Source organism: Quercus suber, unplaced genomic scaffold (assembly GCF_002906115.3).
Source record: "Quercus suber isolate HL8 unplaced genomic scaffold, Cork oak 2.0 scaffold_49, whole genome shotgun sequence".
In the NCBI taxonomy this organism is placed as follows: Eukaryota; Viridiplantae; Streptophyta; class Magnoliopsida; order Fagales; family Fagaceae; genus Quercus; species Quercus suber.
In genome coordinates this window covers 166,767-186,687 of record NW_027069514.1, presented here as the reverse complement: position 1 = coordinate 186,687, position 19,921 = coordinate 166,767, and the positions used below count along the sequence as shown (strand labels likewise).

General features: G+C 33.2%; 1 protein-coding gene across 2 annotated transcripts; it reads left to right on the top strand.

Moving 5' to 3' along the window:
- Positions 1 to 3,937: 3,937 nt before the first annotated feature.
- On the top strand, positions 3,938 to 18,196 carry LOC112019344 (protein GIGANTEA). 2 transcript variants are annotated; one of them, XM_024051874.2, is made up of 15 exons: positions 3,938 to 4,158; positions 4,687 to 4,930; positions 6,231 to 6,302; positions 6,482 to 6,536; positions 6,640 to 6,782; positions 7,024 to 7,298; positions 8,949 to 9,004; positions 10,193 to 10,433; positions 10,584 to 10,734; positions 12,103 to 12,312; positions 12,480 to 14,015; positions 14,807 to 14,875; positions 15,408 to 15,626; positions 17,294 to 17,386; positions 17,602 to 18,196. In XM_024051874.2, the coding sequence occupies exons 2-15, from the start codon at positions 4,844 to 4,846 to the stop codon at positions 17,899 to 17,901; spliced, it is 3,507 nt and encodes a 1,168-aa protein (XP_023907642.2). In that variant the 5' UTR covers positions 3,938 to 4,158; positions 4,687 to 4,843; the 3' UTR covers positions 17,902 to 18,196. The 2 variants fall into 2 exon arrangements, with proteins under 2 accessions (XP_023907642.2, XP_023907641.2); XM_024051873.2 differs by having other exon boundaries at positions 3,938 to 4,162.
- The last annotated feature ends 1,725 nt before the right edge of the window (positions 18,197 to 19,921 follow it).

Below are 19,921 nucleotides of genomic sequence, written 5' to 3'. Positions count from 1 at the left end.
TTTACTATATATGTATATTATTATTTATGTCTTATAGTGACTAAGATTTATAAACCTTCATGCATGATGCCATGACCTCCTTCAAATGGCTTGACAATGAATTTAAAGATGAACTTGACTCCTTGAAATGCTGGACCTTCTAATTCACGGATATTCCCCTTGATGGATGGAAGGAATTGTGTGTGTTGGTGAACACATGGTGTTGTGCAGTGTGTCGTAGCTTGCTTCATGTCGTGACTTGATGAAGAGTTTATTATGCAGAAATGTGAGGCAAGGATAAATGGCTAGAGGAAGTTAAGTAGCGAAATAGTAAGGAGAGTAGTAGATACCTAGATGAGTTTAGGATTGCAAGCCTGAAACTCACTCATACCTGAACGGAGGAGTTGCCAAGATCAAGGATAGAACCAAAGCTTAGAATTAAGGGGGTGGTTTTGTTGTTGGCTGAGTGCGATCACTTTGATTTCTAGCTATGATGTTTAGCTGCTACGGGTTTTTTTTTTTTTTTTTTGAAGTGTCTTTGATTAGTAGTGCTAGGTGAGGACAAAATTATTTTGTTTAAATTTTTTTAGAAGGTTAGGTTCTTTGTTTTGGGTAAAATTGGTTAATTGGGCTTAATTTTTTTAATTATATTTTTGCTATTGGTATTTGGTAATTTTTGTTGATGAGCTAATTTTTTAGGGCTTGTATATTTTGTTTTAAATTTTAGATCTATAAATTTTTTATAGCTTTTAAAATGAGGAAAATACTAGAGTTACAAGTGTTGTTATAAATTGCTAATGTGATTAGTGGTTATTGTTAGGTAAAAAAGTAATGTAAGTGGTGAGCTCATATGCAAATTAATAAGAATTTACTACCTCAATAGTTTATAAAAATATTGTAGAAAAGTTTTATGGTTGTAACATTACTCTCAAAGAATTAAAAATATTTTTAAGGGGAGAAAATATAATTTTATAGAACAAAATTGTTAATTTTAATACCTACAAAGGAGGCTGGTGTTGGCATTGTAGTACGAGACCATACAACTTTGATACCTACATTTATCATCAATTTAGTCCAAGGTATTTATTTATTTATTTATTTTTGAGAGAAAATTTCAACCTATGATATCTGTTCATGATGATAGCTCTTTATCATCAGACTTAGACATCAATCAGTTTTTAGTATAGGCGGAGATTAAATCTCAGATCTCTTATTCAGCCATCAGAGACTTTACCAGTTGAGCTAACTGGAACCCACTAGTCCAAAGTATTTAGTTTCAACTAAACTGCTTCAAAATAGTGAAACTCTTCCATGTGCACCACCAAGCGAATCAATTAGCGCATACTCTTGCTTAGTATGCTAAAGGCATTAATAGTTTTGTAACTTGGTTGAGGAAATTCTAGTATTATTGAGTTAGATCTAATTCAAAACGCATTGTATTTGTCTTATACTAAATAAAAGTTACAAACTTCTCATACAAAGAAAATAAAATAAATTAATTTTTAACTTTTTGTCACATATTTAACATAAAAGTGATAAAAAATTGTATCTTTTGATGAACACTATGTAAATAAGTTACTACAAATAAAGAAAATCCAAACGCACTGCTATTAATGATGCCATGTTGTCTAAAATATGACAAGGTCACAAGAAATGTGAGAGTGGAGACACAACTAGTAAGACATAAAGTGGTATTAGAACAATATCACTTTTATATAAGTTCGCTATTAATAGCATTTTATTATAAACCAATTATAATATATCTTTTATTTTTATATTTAAAGTTATTATTATTTAAAACGGGAGAGGCCAGAACCAATCGGGAAGAGAAAGAGATGTTTAAATGGCTATCCAATTACAACATATCATAACAATAGTTATGGAAACAGTTATACGGAAAAAAAATTATTGAAATTAGATATCATACTTTTTTTTTTTTTTTGAGAAAAGATATCATACTTTATTGGATGGAATGTGATTTTAAATTATATGGTATGATGTATATATATTTTTAAAATTTGTAATGTTTATTCCGAAAAAAGAAGAGTAGAATAAATGAAATTTTCATGTTGAAAAGAAGTAGATGATGGAATCTTTGATTTGAGTATTTCAGGGTCAGATGAAAAGAAGTATGCCCAACCCCCTGTCTTCTCTTACTTTCTTGTAATTTTTTATTTTATTTTTTATTTTTAATTATCAAAGACGGTATTCTACTACTCTTCATATGGATTGGGATCCGAATACAATTGCACCGTCCAATTCACCCAAGTCTCTCACATTTTTTTTTACTTCTCAAAAAAAAAAAGTCTCTCACATTTTTTTTTAAAATTTTTTTATCTTTACTTTTTTACTTTTCCTCACACTCGGCAAAAATCTCGTGACAGCCAAAATGGTGGCAAAAGTAATCCAAGAAAAGATAAAACCGATGCACACTTCCAGACTTCCCATGGCCATGGGTTCTCTTCTTCTCTATGTGGATTAAGACTTTAATTTAAAATAATCATCATTCAGAGTAATGGTTTTTGATTGGCAATCAGACGGTAAAAATAAACAAGGAAGACATACACATAAGTAATAGATAATAAAGCCAAACTCCAGCGAAAATATCTAGCACTGTCCTCCAGAGACCACTCCAACAACCAAAATATTTTATTCGCCACGTCTCCTACCAAACGATAATTCCAACTTGGAATTTGCTGCTTTGAACACGACCCAATACCATGTATTATGTTCAATTATTCATCATGTTTGGGCCATTTCCGTCATTTCCTATTTCCCTCTTTTAACTCTGCTGTTGTCAAAAAAAAAAAAAAATTACAGTCATTTTTGTCATTTTGGTCATGGAGGTTCGCACTTGTTGTTATTGCTAGTTTTTTCCGTCAAAAAATTTCATTTTTTGGAAAAAAGGCGAAATTACAAATTATATTCTTAAGTTTGGTCAATTGTCATTTTGGTCCAATAAACTTCATTTATTGTTATTTCAGCCCAATAATTTACATTTGTTGTCATATTATATATATATATATATATATTTGGATACAAGATATAAAATTTACTCTAATCTAATTTAAGTGTATATGTGTATTAAACTCCCTCTTAGATAAGAGAAATTATTAGGTCCACTTGGATGATTGATGAAGTGGTTCTCCTAACCAATAAGATGATACTATCTATGCATATGGGTGAGTGAGCTTCCTAATTGGTATAATAATAAAAAATAAAAAATTATCAAGTAATGTCACATTTGCATAAATAACTACATTTTATTGGTTGGCAGGTTAGGGAGGACTACTTTTGCAGTCCTCTCGGAGGACCTAATAATTTCTCTTTAAAAACACTCTTGCCTCTCACACTTCACAAGTACTTATATTTATTGTCATGGATAGACTTTCCTTCAATAAGTTTACATTTATTAATCTGATACATTAAGTTCATTGAATAAATTTTTTTACTATTTTAAATTTAATTATTTTTATTTTATTGACCAATGTAACTAAATGTTTGAATTCAAGTATAGAATCGATCACGAGTTGAAGTCTCCAAGTAAGAGATTTACTGTATAAACATTTAGATTAAATTAGAGTATCAATAAAAAAGAAAAAAGAAAGAAAGTATAGAACCAAATAGTCTAATTAATACACTCATAAAATGCATGATGTTGGGGGCATTTGCGTCATTTCACATACCACCATATGTTATTCAGCACTATACCATTCAATCAGTCCCTCGTGCTTGACGACGAGGTACAAGTTGAAGAAGTTTGGTTTCACTTATGTATGTGAATGTGATGTATTGTAATGTATGCATGTATGGGGGATGGCGATGGGAATTTAATTTAAACGAGTAATAGGAATAGATGATGACGTGACATTCAACCTCTAAGGCTCGCGGAAAATATCATTGCCACGTACGCACTCCCCAAATCTTAAGCTTAACAATAACAAGCCTCTCACTCTTCTCCTAAAGATCTTCACATCTCTCTCTCTCTCTTACCACCTAGTACTTCAACATCTCTCTCTCTCTCTCTCTCTCTTATATTTCTCAGACCAAAAGCAAAGTAGAAAGAAAAGAAAAAAAAGGAAAGAATTTTATTTTTCTCATTTTACATCACAGTATTTCAGAGTTAAAAATATCTCAAGATTTTTTTTCCTTCAGATATCAGCTTCCAGAGTGCTACCTGTAGGTACTTGTAATTATTTTCTCTTTTTTTTTTTTGTTTTTTTTCTACGTATGTTAGAAAAAAAAAATTATGTTTCTTACTTAAATACTTTTGAGTGTTCTTTTTCTGATTATTCATGCTGTAATTTTGCCTTAAAAAATAGCATTTTTCTTTAATTTGAGGATATTTGCCAAATTTATCAACTACGCAAAAGCTTAGTTGAACTGGTGGGTACTGGTTGCTTAGTGTTTAGATGATTTATTTATATATATATATATATATTTTTATTTTATTTTATTTTATTTTATTTTTTTTGTGGTTAATTTGTTTCAAAATTTTCGTTTGTAGTTTCTGAATATAAGTTTTGTTTAAATTTAGGCTGATAAAGTTGATTTTTTTTTCTTTTTTAATTGTTTACTCTTTTAGTCATTGAACTTAGATTTCAATCACAATTAAGCTAACAATTAACAAGATTTGCAAGTCTGAAACTTTTTGTTTTTGTTTTTAGTTAAGAAGTTAAAAATTAAAGTTGGCGATTTATTTTGCAGAGGGTTTTGGGAGTTGTGGAGCTCAATCCGTGGTTTCTGATCGATCTTATGACCACATCGGGCCGGCCTCCGGGCCCTGATGGCGAATTATAGTGTTTTGATTATTGATTGTTAGCTAGTTTGATTATTGTGTATTAAGAGAGCATAAGTTTGTTTAATGGCTGGTTCATGTGAGAGGTGGATTGATGGTCTTCAATTCTCCTCATTGTTCTGGCCTCCCCCGCAAGACGCCCAACAACGAAAGGTGCCTGCCCATTTCTGATTCTAATTTTATGATTTCTTTTTCTTTTTTATGCTTGATTTTAGTTTTTCTTGTTGAATTTTAGTATTTTCACCAGTAGAAGTAGTAGTAGTAGTGAAAATTATGTCAGTTAACAAAGGGTATGACTTCGGATAAAGAATAGAACGGAGAAAAAGAGTTCACGTGGCCGACCTTGACTAATATGTTGAGCATCCATAACCAACCACCCCCCAAAAAAAAAAATATACATGCTTTATGCTTTTGTTTCATGTTTGGTCTAGGTTCAAGCTGCTGAAATAGTTGATTTGGAATAAGTGAAGACTGAATTTTTGAGGAATTTATGGTGATATGAGTAATCAGTTGGAAAAAGAATTTGGTTGTTGTTGAGTCTGAAGTGGGGTATTATTTTCCATTTGGCACTGAGGAGATAATATTGTAACTTCTTTCCTTTGTTCATACAAAGTTGTCTACTGAATAGAGTGCATAAGTGCTGTGTTTAGCTATATACTATTAGGAAATTTACAGATGGATGGTATCAATGTCAATTTAGACGTACAAGCTAAAAATTATCTTCAAATTAGCAATGATATGCTCAACTGCTCAAGTTGTCCTCACAGGAAGTAAGACCAGCTCGTAGGGCTGCTGACTTCAGTATGTCTGGTAGTATGAGAAGCAGTTGATCTCCTAAGAGAAAAGAGAAATGGAAAAAGAGAAGAAATTTCTTCCCTCGGTTGGATACTTGGATGTGAAGTGTTTCATTTTCAGATTATTTTTTTGGTAAGAAAATCGAGATAGAGGGAATACCCAACGCCAATTATGCTCAGCAAAGTGTCCCCCCTCCCCACTTCTCCTCTCCACACTGCCCCGTTTTTCAATAAACTATTGGAGAAAGGTTAAGAACAAGAATTGGAGAAAAACTGGAAGGAACACAACTAACATAATATGTAGATTTATCTCATTATCTAAGTGTTATATTCTTAATGCATCCTTTAGTTCCTCAAATTACTGTGGTGTAACTTTTATCTCTATTTCCACAACATCTTGTTTGCTTTGAAGGTTAAGGTATTGAGAACTTGCTCTATGTATGCCTATTCCAAAAGTACAAAGGGGTTAAAAAAACTACTTGTTTGTAGATTATCTGCTCTGGAAATGATTTTTTTTTTTTTTTAAATTATTATTATTGATCTTCTCTATATCTTATGTTTTCTAGTTGATTTCTTTTTGGTCATTAGATTTTTGCCTCTTTTGAGTCCATTTCTTACAATATTTGAGAAACGTACTTCATTCTTTCCTTCCCCACCAGGCTCAAATTACTGCTTATGTTGAGTACTTTGGTCAATTTACATCAGAACAATTTCCAGAGGACATTGCTGAGGTATGTTCTTTTTGTTTTTATTTCTGAACTAATTTTTCTCATCCTGAAAGCTGGAATGAGACAGATACTCTACTAATTCCATTTATTATTAGAATGAAAGAAATGCTAATTTCATGGAGACTTGAGGTGTTGGATGTTTATAACAGATTTTGCTTACTGAAACATGTTATTTTTGACAGTTGATCCGTAACCGTTATCCATCAAAGGAAAAGCGCCTTTTTGATGACGTTTTGGGTATTAATGCTTTCCTCATGTTAGTTTGAACAATAATTGATTATAAGTTCTCATTTGAAAATGCTGTATAATGACTGCTTTGTGTATTTAAATCTACTTCCAGCTACTTTTGTCCTTCATCATCCAGAGCATGGGCATGCTGTTGTTCTTCCAATTATTTCATGTATCATTGATGGTACACTGGTGTATGATAGAACCAGTTCTCCATTTGCTTCTTTCATATCATTGGTCTGCCCAAGCAGTGAGGTATTGCACTAATAAGCAGATAGATCATGCTATTTTCAAATCTCTTTCATTTTGTACTGAAGATTTTCCTTGCTTGATGAACAAAATTTTCTGCCTTTATATTTTGCAAACTTATTTCTTCTTCTTCTTCTTCTTCTTCTTCTCTCTCTCTCTCTCTCTTTTCCTTCTCTGATGGAACCCATAATGTGCTTTACAAGTTGCAGAGGAAATTGTTATCAACTTTTTTTCCCCCTTTTTACAGAATGAGTACTCTGAACAGTGGGCTCTGGCATGTGGGGAGATTTTGCGAGTTTTAACTCACTACAATCGCCCAATATACAAGATGGAACAACAGAATAGTGATTCAGAAAGAAGCAGTAGTGGCTGCCATGCTACTACTAGTGACTCTAGAGGGGAATCCAGCCACCATATTCCTTTGTTACAGCAAGAGAGGAAACCTTTAAGGCCTTTGTCTCCCTGGATTACAGATATATTGCTGGCTGCACCTCTTGGTATCCGAAGTGACTATTTCCGATGGTGAGTGCATCATTTAGAAGTGGCTTAGCAGTTAGCACTACTGTTTTGGTTATGAAGTTATGAAAATTATGATGCTGATAACAAGACATGAACTGTGGAAAGGCAAAGTGGCACCTGATCCAATTCTTAGAAAAATAATTAAACAACTCCAAGGCTTAAAGGGTTCAAGTTTATTCTTAGATAAACTAGTATTAGGGGTTCCAAACTGCCTTCATTAATTGATATCTCTATCTTCTAGAACAACTGTTTTTAATTTGGTAGACTGGATGTTTTATTTCTTGTGAGGAAAAGGGCTTAAGTGAATGAATTTTGCTCTTGGACAACCTGGTTTGGGTCTTGCAAACTTCATTTTTATTCATAACACTGGCTAAATTGCAATTCATTTACCAATGTTTTGTGCCAAGCAATGTGTTGTCTGTTAGAATAAAGGTTAAATAATTAAAGTCACACTTTCTTAATAGCTTAAGCTTTTGGGATAAGTGGTAGTTTACCATTTTCTATCATAATCGTTTTTGTGCAGTGGCAGCTCCACTTGTACGAGGGTGGTCCTGGGACTTCCCTCGCTTGCCATTTTTTTTTTTTTAATACTTAGCAAAAAAACATTATATAAATAATTAGATTAAACTAATTTGTTTTGTGACCACCCTGACTTGAAAAAAAATGTATATATACTTATGAACAAAATTTATATATTAAATTAACCTATTTTGACTATCCTAATAACACCTTGACTTGAGAATTACAAGAATTTGAGTTCAACAAAATAAGAGTAATGTTACATTCACAATTTTTTCACAATAAATTTTATGTGGTAAGCTGTTACTAATTTTAATTTGGGCTCAATATGACATGTTTTACCCACCAATAAAGCTTGTTGCATAAGATTTATTATGAAATTATTGTGGTCATTTTATTATTCTCATATCAGAATTTTAATTTTCAATTTTCACTTTATCTCTTATTAGTTCTCTCTCTCTCTCTCTTTGTTAGTACAAAAAAATTGTAATATTTCATGTATTTGCATTTTTTTTTTTTTTTGTTGTGATGTTGATATATTCAAGTTGTCTCTATATTAGATTGTGTAATTTAAGTTTCTTAGTGACCACCCTAAAACAAATCCCTAGAGCTGCCACTGTTTTTGTGTTTTATAATCACAAACTTTAGACATCACACTGTTATCATTGTGATGAGATTTTTGATCAGTTGGCAATGCAAGATATCTTATGCTAACTTGAGGGCAAAATGAATACTGTAACTGAATCTCTGAAAAGATAAGACAGTTGATGTCTTAATTCTGGGTCTGTATTCTTTTTCTTTTATTCTTTTATTTATTTTTACATATATTTTTTTGTTACGCCAATGATATCACGGTGGACTTGAGGAGTTTAGCAATTTCTGTTGCTGCTCCATTTATCATACTCTCTGTAATATTCCAAAATTGCCGTTGTTGGTTTTAACTTTCAAGGACATGCTGGTTTATTGATGGTTAACAATTCCAAGCACAAACTAGAAAGTAATGTTTTGATTAATTACAGGTTTCAATTGGTAGTAAAGGTTTACACATGGTTGAAAAAGAAGACTTAACCTTCTTTTTTTGTTTCTTTTCATATGCTCTTATTTAAGTTCTCAAATGTTCTCTTTCATTTACAGGTGCAGTGGTGTTATGGGTAAATATGCTGCTGGAGAACTCAAGCCACCTACTACTGGTTAGTTAAATCTCTCTTCAGAATATAAAATGTGACTTTGCATTCTATATATATATTTTTTACGTGATTTGCAGTAACATAATTTGAAATGATGGTTCTGAGTTGCAATTCTGAATAATCTTACTTAGTTTCATAAACGAGATGAAGTTTTCAACTGGCAACATTAAATTTGAAATACATATTATGGAAACTGATCCCCTTTTCTTTTTTTTTTCCTACTTATCAAAAAAAAAAAAAAAACTTATTACTAATTTTTTATGTGAAATGGTAGGACATATTAAAGTAGTTAATAAAATATAGAAGGTCTAGGTTAATATGTACTTTTTTTTGTGAGAACTGAAGAACAAATTGCATTTTATAATGTAGTTCACCCCTACTTGACAGGATTTTGGAAAACAAGGGTTATCCTATCTTTTTTCTTAGTTTTCCGTTCATTGTAATTTTTATGAGCAAGAAAAACTTACACTGTTGTATTAATAGCAAGGAAAAACACCTAGTATTTGTTTCTTCCTCTTCTTGTAAGCTATCTTGTAAATAGAGACAGCAATGAGGTGGGTTTCTCCATTCTTATCTCACCTCATATAAAACTTTCGACACCCATCCCCATGCTGCTCTTCTGATTAGCTGAATGAAGAAGTAACGTAAAGAAGAAAATGAATTCAAAGCAAGCAAACTAAACAAATTTAACATTAAAAGAAAAAAATTAATAAACTTTTATGTGCACTGAATCATATCAAACTCTGGAACTTTATGAAACTGTATGGACTCTGTCTGTATGATAAACTGGTTTGGTTCCTTGGTTCTTCAAATGGCAATGGAGAGAGAAGAAATAGGCATAATAGGATGAGGAGGGATAAAAGGAAAGAACATTGATGGTTTGGGTTAAGATCAAGACTATGATACCATGTGGTGTTAATGACTAGGGGCAAAGAGCAAATAAGAAAACTAGGTGGGACTCCTAGAGTGGTTGGTTTCTCCATTTACTTATACTGCTAAATATGGTTGTACCTTCTCTATTCACATATATTACTAAATTCGTAAAAGTTTATAACGGCCCTTATCTACATTTACACTCTTCAAATCTTTGTAAATGTAATATCGAGAAAGATTTATACTCCATGAGACAAGGGGCAACATTAGTTGACTTATTTTCAAAAAAATTTATTTTATTTTTGGGATCTTTTCCAGCTTCTTCTCGGGGATCTGGAAAGCATCCTCAGCTTATGCCATCAACTCCAAGGTGGGCTGTTGCAAATGGTGCCGGTGTCATTTTAAGTGTTTGTGATGAGGAAGTTGCTCGCTATGAAACTGCTACTTTAACGGCAGCCGCTGTCCCTGCGCTTCTGCTTCCTCCTCCCACAACAGCTTTGGATGAGCATCTAGTTGCTGGGCTACCAGCTCTTGAGCCATATGCACGTTTGTTTCATAGGTTAATATCTGAACCTGACATCCTTTTCCTCCCTCCACCACTCTCTTTTCCTTCTGAGGGAACACGGGAAAGAAAAGAAACTGAATCTAGCAGTGTATATCTTGAGTTTTTGTTGATAAATTGATTGAATTTGTTTCTTCTCTCTATTAGGTATTACGCCATTGCTACACCGAGTGCCACACAGAGACTTCTTCTTGGACTTCTTGAAGCACCACCATCATGGGCCCCAGATGCACTTGATGCTGCTGTGCAGCTTGTAGAACTCCTTCGGGCTGCTGAAGACTATGCATCTGGCATAAGGGTAAGCTGGATATTTTGGTAGAAAACTACGTATGCCGTGATACTATGCTTCTGATCAGTATCAATTGAACTCATTCAAACCAATATAGTTTTCTTTTTAATCTGTTACCCATTAATAACCTGCTTCAGTAGAAATCTTTATTGTTAGTGTCATTGATCTGCAAGAAGAGATCTTGTTGAATTATATGGAAAACCTGATATTCATATTTCCATCAACAAAGATTAGGATTTTGCACCAGCAATGAATTATACAATAACAATCTCCTTCCGTTTCCCCAGTCGAGGTAATTGTCACTAATGAATATAAAATCCTGCATATCTTTTATTGGTAACTTTTCTAAAATTTACATCAGCATAAGTAGTCAAATGTTGATGAGTTTCTTGGAGATTCCCTTAAATTCCAAATATGTTTTGAGTACATCCTTTGGGTGGGAAGATTTTGGAGAATTATTGAACATCCTAACAACATTGAAAACTTAAGTGATGTTATGTTTTATAGTCTCTGACCTTTTATAGTATCAGCAGTAGAATCTCTACAACTAAAATCATCATTTGGTGTTGTACATTTTATTCTCTCTCCACACACACACACGTATATAGTCTTCAACTTTTTCATTTCATTACCCTGGTCCCAAATCCTTTAGGCCCATACTTCATGGCTCCCAGAAACCTCTTAAAATTAAGTATTTTTTCATTATTTTATTTGTTATAATATTGATAATTGTATAAATATTTCTCATAAATCTCTCCTTCAACTCACCATGCAAAGATGCAATAAAGAGTCAAAGTGGCTAGTCCCTGCTGATATGCAATAAACTTTCGTAATTTTTGCCACTAGTGGGACTGATTCCCTTGATCTACTCCAAAGATCTGTGGGATATCAGTCAGGCTTGCATCTTTTTATTCTTACCTCCTGCTTTAAACCTCAGTGCAAAGCTCAAGTTATCTGGTTCACTCTTCACACTTCTTTCCATATAGGTTCCCCTGGAATGTAACTGAACACCTTTGTTCATTTATTTCCCCTGAAATACACACACACACACAGAGACAGACATACTTGGGCCTTTAATTTATTTGTATAATAAATGCTTTAATCCTTAATCAGTAGTTCAACATTGTATTAGAGCTCTAATAGGTCGTAGCTCTTATTGCTCTTCATGCATTCCTCTCCTACCTAGACTACTATCCTTATTCTAGAATACAATGTTTTTGTTGCAAAAGGGATCGGAAGATTTTGATTTAACCATAATTGGTATTGTTGATGTTTCAATTTGTTAACAGCCACTTTATAGCATTAAAAACAGATAAATCTAAATGTATATAGCATTTTTGTTTTTTGGTATAAACTGCTATTCTTTTGTTGATGTAGCTTCCTCGGAACTGGATGCATCTGCATTTCTTGCGTGCCATTGGGACTGCAATGTCCATGAGAGCAGGCATAGCTGCTGATGCTGCAGCAGCTTTACTTTTCCGCATACTCTCACAGCCTGCATTGCTTTTTCCTCCACTAAGGCAAGTTGAGGGAGTTGAAGTTCAACATGAACCTTTGGGCGGTTATATTTCAAGCTATAAAAAGCAGGTACAAGTGATAATTGTTGGCATGTCTTTTTATCTTTCTCAAGTTTTATGATTCCATATGCTAGGAGAACTTCAACATAGTTTTTTTCAACTATGATTCCTTTTATTTTTTGCGAGTGTAAATATGAATCTAACCTAAATGCCATCTCAAAAATTACTTCTGATCAGATAGAAGTGCCTGCGGCAGAAGCGACTATTGAAGCTACTGCACAAGGGATTGCATCAATGCTTTGTGCCCATGGCCCTGAGGTTGAATGGAGAATTTGTACCATATGGGAAGCTGCCTATGGCCTGATTCCATTAAGTTCCTCTGCAGTTGATCTTCCTGAAATCATAGTTGCAACTCCATTGCAACCCCCCATATTATCATGGAATCTGTACATACCTCTCCTTAAGGTCCTGGAATACCTTCCTCGTGGAAGTCCATCTGAAGCATGTCTCATGAAGATTTTTGTTGCTACTGTTGAAGCAATTCTTCAGAGAACTTTTCCATCTGAGTCCTCTAAAGAACAAACCAGAAAAACAAGATACCTTTATGGCATAGGGTCTGCCTCCAAAAACCTTGCTGTGGCAGAGCTTCGTACCATGGTCCATTCACTTTTTTTAGAATCATGTGCCTCTGTAGAGCTTGCTTCACGACTACTTTTTGTTGTGTTGACTGTGTGTGTTAGTCATGAAGCTCAGTTGAATGGGAGCAAGAGACCGAGAGGTGAAGAAAGTTTTCCATCTAATGAAAGCATTGAGGACTCACAAGTGATATCTGAAAGGAAAAGGGAGATGAAAACTAGGAAGTTGAAAAAGCAAGGGCCTGTAGCGGCATTTGATTCATATGTTCTAGCTGCTGTTTGTGCTCTTGCCTGTGAGCTTCAGTTATTTCCTCTAATTTCAAGGGCGAGTAGTCACCCAAACTCTAAAGATGTTTCAGATGCTGTCAAGCCTGTGAAAATAAATGGATCTAGTGATGAGTTTCGAAATAGTATTGACTCTGCAATTCGTCATACTCACAGAATCTTAGCAATTTTAGAAGCACTTTTTTCATTGAAGCCCTCTACTATTGGCACCTCATGGAGTTATAGTTCAAACGAGATAGTTGCTGCGGCAATGGTTGCTGCACATATTTCTGAACTATTTAGACGGTCAAAGGCTTGCATGCATGCTCTCTCTGTTTTGATGCGTTGCAAGTGGGACAATCAAATTTACACCAGGGCATCATCACTATACAACCTCATTGATATTCATAGCAAAGCTGTTGCATCCATTGTTAACAAGGCTGAGCCACTAGAAGCACACTTAATACATGCACCATTGTGGAAGAAGTCCCTCCTGAATTCTGATGGCAAAAGACGAAGTCAACGTGAAAACAGTGTTTGCTTTGATCCTGGGCAGTCATCTACTCCACAGTCTTTGGATTCAGCCCATTCAGATACTAAATTTAGAGCATCACATCCAAATGAAGGCTCAGGAAATACCTTGGGTAAAGGTATTGCAAATTTACCATTAGATGCTTCAGATTTAGCCAACTTCCTCACGATGGATAGGCATATAGGATTTAATTGCAGTGCTCAAGTTCTTCTAAGATCAGTGCTGCCAGAGAAACAAGAATTATGTTTCTCTGTTGTTTCATTGCTGTGGCACAAGTTGATTGCAGCTCCTGAAACTCAACCTAGTGAAGAAAGCACTTCTGCCCAACAAGGATGGAGGCAGGTATGAATCATTTCTGTTGCAACCTCTCTTTAAGTCTTTCAGTATATAAACTCCTGAACATAAGCAATATAATTTTCTGACTATAATGTTCCCTAAATTGGATTTATATTCTGACAATATTTTAAGGATATAATAGAAATATGAATGTACCTTGTTATGTTCCTAGAACTGAATTGTTGTCATGTAAAAGGAATATCACTTAAATGTCTGACGATAAAAGGATCTGTTCATGGTATGGTTATATTGTGTGTGTGTGTGTGTATGTGTGTGTGTGTATTTTTTGGGAAATGCAAGAAATCACAAAACTTGTATTTGCTGTTGTCTCCTTCTGCTATTTTGTTTACCATGAATTTATTGCGTAACTTTCAGTCTATGCTTGTAGATTGTATTAGTGACATGAAATTTCAAATGTGAACAAGATATCTGATTCTGCCTTGATCTTGTGAATTGGTTCCCACATTCTATGTTGGAGTAGGAGATTATTACCAATTTACCATTAAGTATTAACAATAGGCACTTCTGGTTTGGAGACAGTTAATTCAGTTAATATATCTCTGCTATATTTTATTTGAACAATTGTGTCTATGTTCAATGTGAAATGTAATTCACTGACCATATTTGGATGTATTTCAATTTCAATAATTGCTTCTATGTTGAATTTGAAATGTATCTCACTTCTGGTTCTGGGATGGTTCATTCATTTAATATATTTCTGCTATTATTTCATTTCAATAATTGTGTCTATGTTCAAGCTGAAATGTATTTCACTGACCATATTTGGATGTATTTAGGTTCTAGATGCGCTATGCAATGTCGTATCAGCATCACCTACAAAAGCAGCTACAGCAGTTGTTCTTCAGGTCCAAACTTTTGTTCAACTTGTAAATTGTCACCTATATATATATATATATATATATTAGCTTTCTTTTGGCAATTGTCTTGAAACCAACTTTTAAATATGGCTTTAAAAATTCAGAACAACCTTTGTGATGGGATGAAAACCAAATTTCTAGGAAAAGAACAAAAAAATATTCTGTGAAATTTAATTCATTGTGGTAATGAATTAAATTCATCATTTCCTAACAGCTTAAGCTTTTAGAACAATTGGTAATCTCCTTAATAAGTGTGGCCCAACACGTGGGATTTTTAACATTTTAAATGGAAGGTAGAGTAAAATCACAAATCAAACTTAGGAGCTCTTGCTCTGATACTATGTTAAATTACCGATCAACCTAAAAGCTTGAGCTATTGTGATATGGTAAATTTAATCATGTACCTCTAATAGAGGTGTTGCTTAGCTGGTGTTCCAGTCACCATCCTTATTTACTGTTATATTGTAATTCCAATTATTTTATTTGTTTCGTCACTTTCATGGCCTTGTTTGCATGTCAGGCGGATAGGGAATTACAACCTTGGATTGCCAAAGATGATGATCAAGGTCAGAAGATGTGGAGAATCAATCAACGAATTGTAAAACTGATTGTGGAGCTAATGAGAAATCATGATAGGCCAGAATCATTAATGATTTTGGCAAGTGCTTCAGATCTGCTTCTGCGCGCCACAGATGGGATGCTCGTTGATGGAGAAGCTTGCACTTTACCACAACTAGAGGTAACATCTCATAACTTTATGTTTTTGTAGTTCCATGACTGACAAATGTAGTTTGCAACCACAGTTGATCTTCAAATTAATATTCTGTTTAATCATTTTTTAAGGAACCAACTTTGTTCCAGGCCATGGAATAAATAATTCTAACACTTCATAATTAATAGTGTTTTCTAAAGTTTCTTTGTGACTATAAATTATAAAAACCAAAAATTACTTGTACTCTTAAATATAATATTGATTGATAAATTTAAATTAACTTTAGGCAAAAATGAAAAACTCACCCTCTAAATTTAAATTTGAATTGAATTTTGCTTAATACAATTCCGATATTTATCAAAAAAATGTTTAACCAAAATTCATTTAAGTTTTCTAACTTTGCTTTCGTTCATTTCAGTTCTCTAGGTTTCAAGTTTATTCAGTTAAGGCTTATCCATCAACGTTTGTCATATGTTGCGGTTAATTGCCCAAATTTTTAATTTTTTTCTTCAAATTTTTTGAATTAAAAAATTAAATCAATGATTGAAAAATATTTTCTAGAATTTAAAAAGTATATATTAGCAAAAATTTACTGAGAATCCTTAATTGAATAAACTTGAAAGTTAGGGGATTGAAATGAACAAAAGCAAATTTAGAGAATTGAAGTTAATTATGGAGAAACTTAGAGGGTAAGTTTTGCATTTTTGTCTTAACTTTACTAGGGCCTATTACTACTAAACTAGGACTTTTGTTCAGATTATTGATATTCTCAAGTATCAACTACATTTCTGCTTGAACGATACTGTTACAACTCTTTTTTTCTCTGTGCCCCATTTTCTTCGCCCTTTTTTGTTTACCTAAATGCGTTGATTTCCTATATGTTACACTTTTCTTTTTGTGAAGGTCGTATCATAATTGATTATTTTTTGAATTCATCAATTGAATAATGTATATGATGTCTTATTTTTGTACCAAAGTGATGCAGATTGATTCTGTTTAAATAGAAGCTGTGGAGAAATATAATTAATATATACTTTTTTCTATCCAAGGTGGTTATTAATAATGAGAAGGTCAACTGTGCATTTAATTTTGAAACCTGTAGCTTGCCAACCTGTTGGTCTTAATACATATAGGCGTGTCCTTTCATGTTTTGTAAACGCTTGCACATTGGATTGATTGATGATTTACAACACTGAAAAGTAGACTCAGTATGTTTTTTAATTTAGAGTAAATTACAATTTACCCCCTTGCGGTTTGGTTCAGTCAGAATTTAGTCCAAAAACTTTCAGTTACTAAGTTTGACCCCTTAAAAGTTTGGATTAAAATGAAACTGTTAGGGTTCTGTTCAAATTAGCAGATTTTGCATTTATTTTACGAACAAATTATCCCCTCGTGGTTTGACCCAATAGCAATTTAGTCCCCCAAGCCTTTTCAATTGTTATATATGATCCCTCAAGTTTGGATTAAAATGAAATTGTTATGGATAGATACGTTGGGCCGCACTCTAATGATTTCATTTTTAGTCCAAATCTTAGGGGGTCAAATGTAACAATTGAAAATTTGTGTATTAAATTGTGATAGGGCCAAACAACAAGAGTAAATTGTAATTTTTCCCTTTAATTAATTACTATTATTTTTATTATATTTCTATATCTTCAATGCTTTATTGATGATCCAAACACATAAATTATCAGTTACTGGAAGCAACAGCCAGAGCGGTTCAACCTGTGCTGGAGTGGGGAGAATCTGGATTGGCAGTTGCAGATGGCCTTTCAAACCTCTTAAAGGTAAACATACACACCCAATTCTTGACACACTTGATCAAGTTTGATTCCTGGCTGAATGTAAATTTGCTATGAACTTGGGCACTGGAAAGTCCAAGTGCCTGATTGACTGGCCACCTGACATTACTCATTAACAAGACGAAAAGAATGAGTATTCTGTTCGTTTTATGTTAATGTAAAACCATTACTAATGTCAAATTTTTGGTCTAATGCTGCAGTGCCGGCTATCAGCTACCATCCGATGCCTTTCTCATCCAAGTGCTCATGTTCGTGCTCTGAGCATATCAGTTCTTCGTGATATTTTGCACACTGGTTCAATTAAGTCTAATTCTAAACCAGTGGACATAAATGGCATGTCTGGTCCCCCTTATAAGTATTTTAGTTTAGGTGTAATTGACTGGCAAGATGACATTGAAAAGTGCTTAACATGGGAAGCTCATAGCAGACTCGCAACTGGAATGTCAATTGAATTTCTTGGTACTGCTGCCAAGGAATTAGATTGTAGTATTTCCTTATAATATCAGGTAGCTTTTGCCAGCCATTTTAGGTTTATGACTATATTTTTCCTAGTGAGACTTACACAGAATCATACATTATTTATTTGCTTGAACGATGTGGGTTTGCAGGTTGGTAATTATGCATTCTGTTGTAGATATAAAAGCCTGAGAACTGTCAATTACAGTGATTACTTTGGCTAGACATAACAATCCTTCTGCAAGTATTATTGCGTACATTGAGTAGATAGGGCCACAATTAGTCTTTATTTCTTGTCTAATATTTATTCCATATAATAAATTTTTTTCTTCTTCTTTCTTTCTTAATGTTAAGTAGGCCCAAATGACCATTATGAGTAGATTTGAAGATGTAAATTTGGATTTCCCGGCAGAGTGAAAAAGTGGGCGAGATAAGAAAAAACGGGTAGAATTTTTTATTTTTTCATCTCACTGCTCTTGTAATCTTGGTCCTGGTCTGCACAGAGGTCTAAAGCTGCTGGCGTGTCAAATAGTAAGGCTGTGTTTGTTTTGATCTAAAATATTTTTAGGTGTTTAGTTGCATTTCAAAAAATTCTTTGGAAAATATTTTAAGGTGTTTTGCTAGTATTTGAAAAAAAAAAAAAAAAAAAACCATGATATCATAGAAAACATTAGCTCAAATCAAATTTCAAAGATCAAACAAAACCCAAGAAATCATAAAATCTGCTCAAAACAGCCACAATAATCTAAGCAAATCCAAGAAATTGCCCGAGGAAAAAATATCGCCCAAAAAAACTAGACAATTAAGACCAATTTGAACTGAGGGCGGAAGTGGGAAAACAAATGGTGTAAACCAATTTTTGCCCTGGGAAGGGTTAGGGAGTGTTTGGATGGCCTATTTTTATAACTTAATTTTTTGTTTTATAATTTATAACTCAAAAATGATGAGACCCATAGCGAGAAGTCCGTTTGGCACCACTATCACTTTGTTTTCATCACTCAATTTTTTGATTTTTGAGTGATGAATTATAAAAATTGAAAACACATTTTAGTTGTTTTCAGTTTTCATAACTCAATGATATTTTTGTAATTAAACATACACAAGGGATCAACTAGTCATAACTCAGACGTACCTTTTTGACCAATCTACCTTTTTTTTCCTGGTTCGGTCTCAGGACTTTTTTTTTTTTTTTCTTGGGTCTCGGTTTTTTTTTTTTTTTTTTCCTGGGTTGTCTCGGTTTTTGTTTTTTTTTCTCCTTTCTGGTTCGTGTTTTTGGGTATAAAAAAAAATACACCGAGTGACAGGTATGTGGCCCACAAATAATGTGAAAAATATTGAGTGATAGTGCCAAATAGGTGTAGTATTTTAAAGTGATGAGTGGATGGTACCAAATGAGTGTAGTATTTTAAAGTGATGAGTAATAAGTGATGAATGATGAGTGACGAAAATTGAGTGATGAAAATTGAGTGATGAAAAATATGCATCCAAACATGGCCTTAATAATCACTACACGCATGTTCAGATTTTTTGTTTTTTTAGTTGTCAAAATTTTCTATTCATAAGACCCGAGCACGTTCAAAGCTCAGAGGTTATATATTTTTCTACTAGTACTATACCACTGTTGAGCTAAGTGAGTTTTAAAGCAATAAATTATTGACATCGCAGAGTTATAAAATTTCAAAGACTAACAAAATCCCCAAAATTGAAAATTCTATGATTAGATAATTTTTGTTTTTGTTTTTTTGTTTTTTTTTCTTTTCCCAATTGCCAATTATTTAAAAGAATGACTTATATATATATATATATATATATAAATTAAAAAAAAAAGTGAGTTGCTTCTTCCAACATCATATTCTCTTGTTCTGTAAGATGAATTCTTAAATTAAAAAAAAAAAAAAAAGTACAAAGAAACATTAGTGATAGAAGCTGAGGAAAAAAATAGGGGCAGAAAGTTGAAACAAAACCAAATATAGAATATATTAAATCATGCATACAACAAAATTTGGAGGGAATTAAGATTAATTAGTGACCTAATTAATATAACACACTAAAAGACACATTTTT

What these genes read in the sequence shown, in the direction of transcription:
- LOC112019344 (XM_024051874.2), top strand. Translation starts at nt 4,844, where the DNA reads ATGGCTGGTTCATGTGAGAGGTGGATTGATGGTCTTCAATTCTCCTCA. An exon ending in AAGACGCCCAACAACGAAAG is followed by an intron (nt 4,931 to 6,230) that starts GTGCCTGCCCAT and finishes CTTCCCCACCAG; the next exon opens with GCTCAAATTACTGCTTATGT. An exon ending in CTACAGCAGTTGTTCTTCAG is followed by an intron (nt 14,876 to 15,407) that starts GTCCAAACTTTT and finishes TTTGCATGTCAG; the next exon opens with GCGGATAGGGAATTACAACC.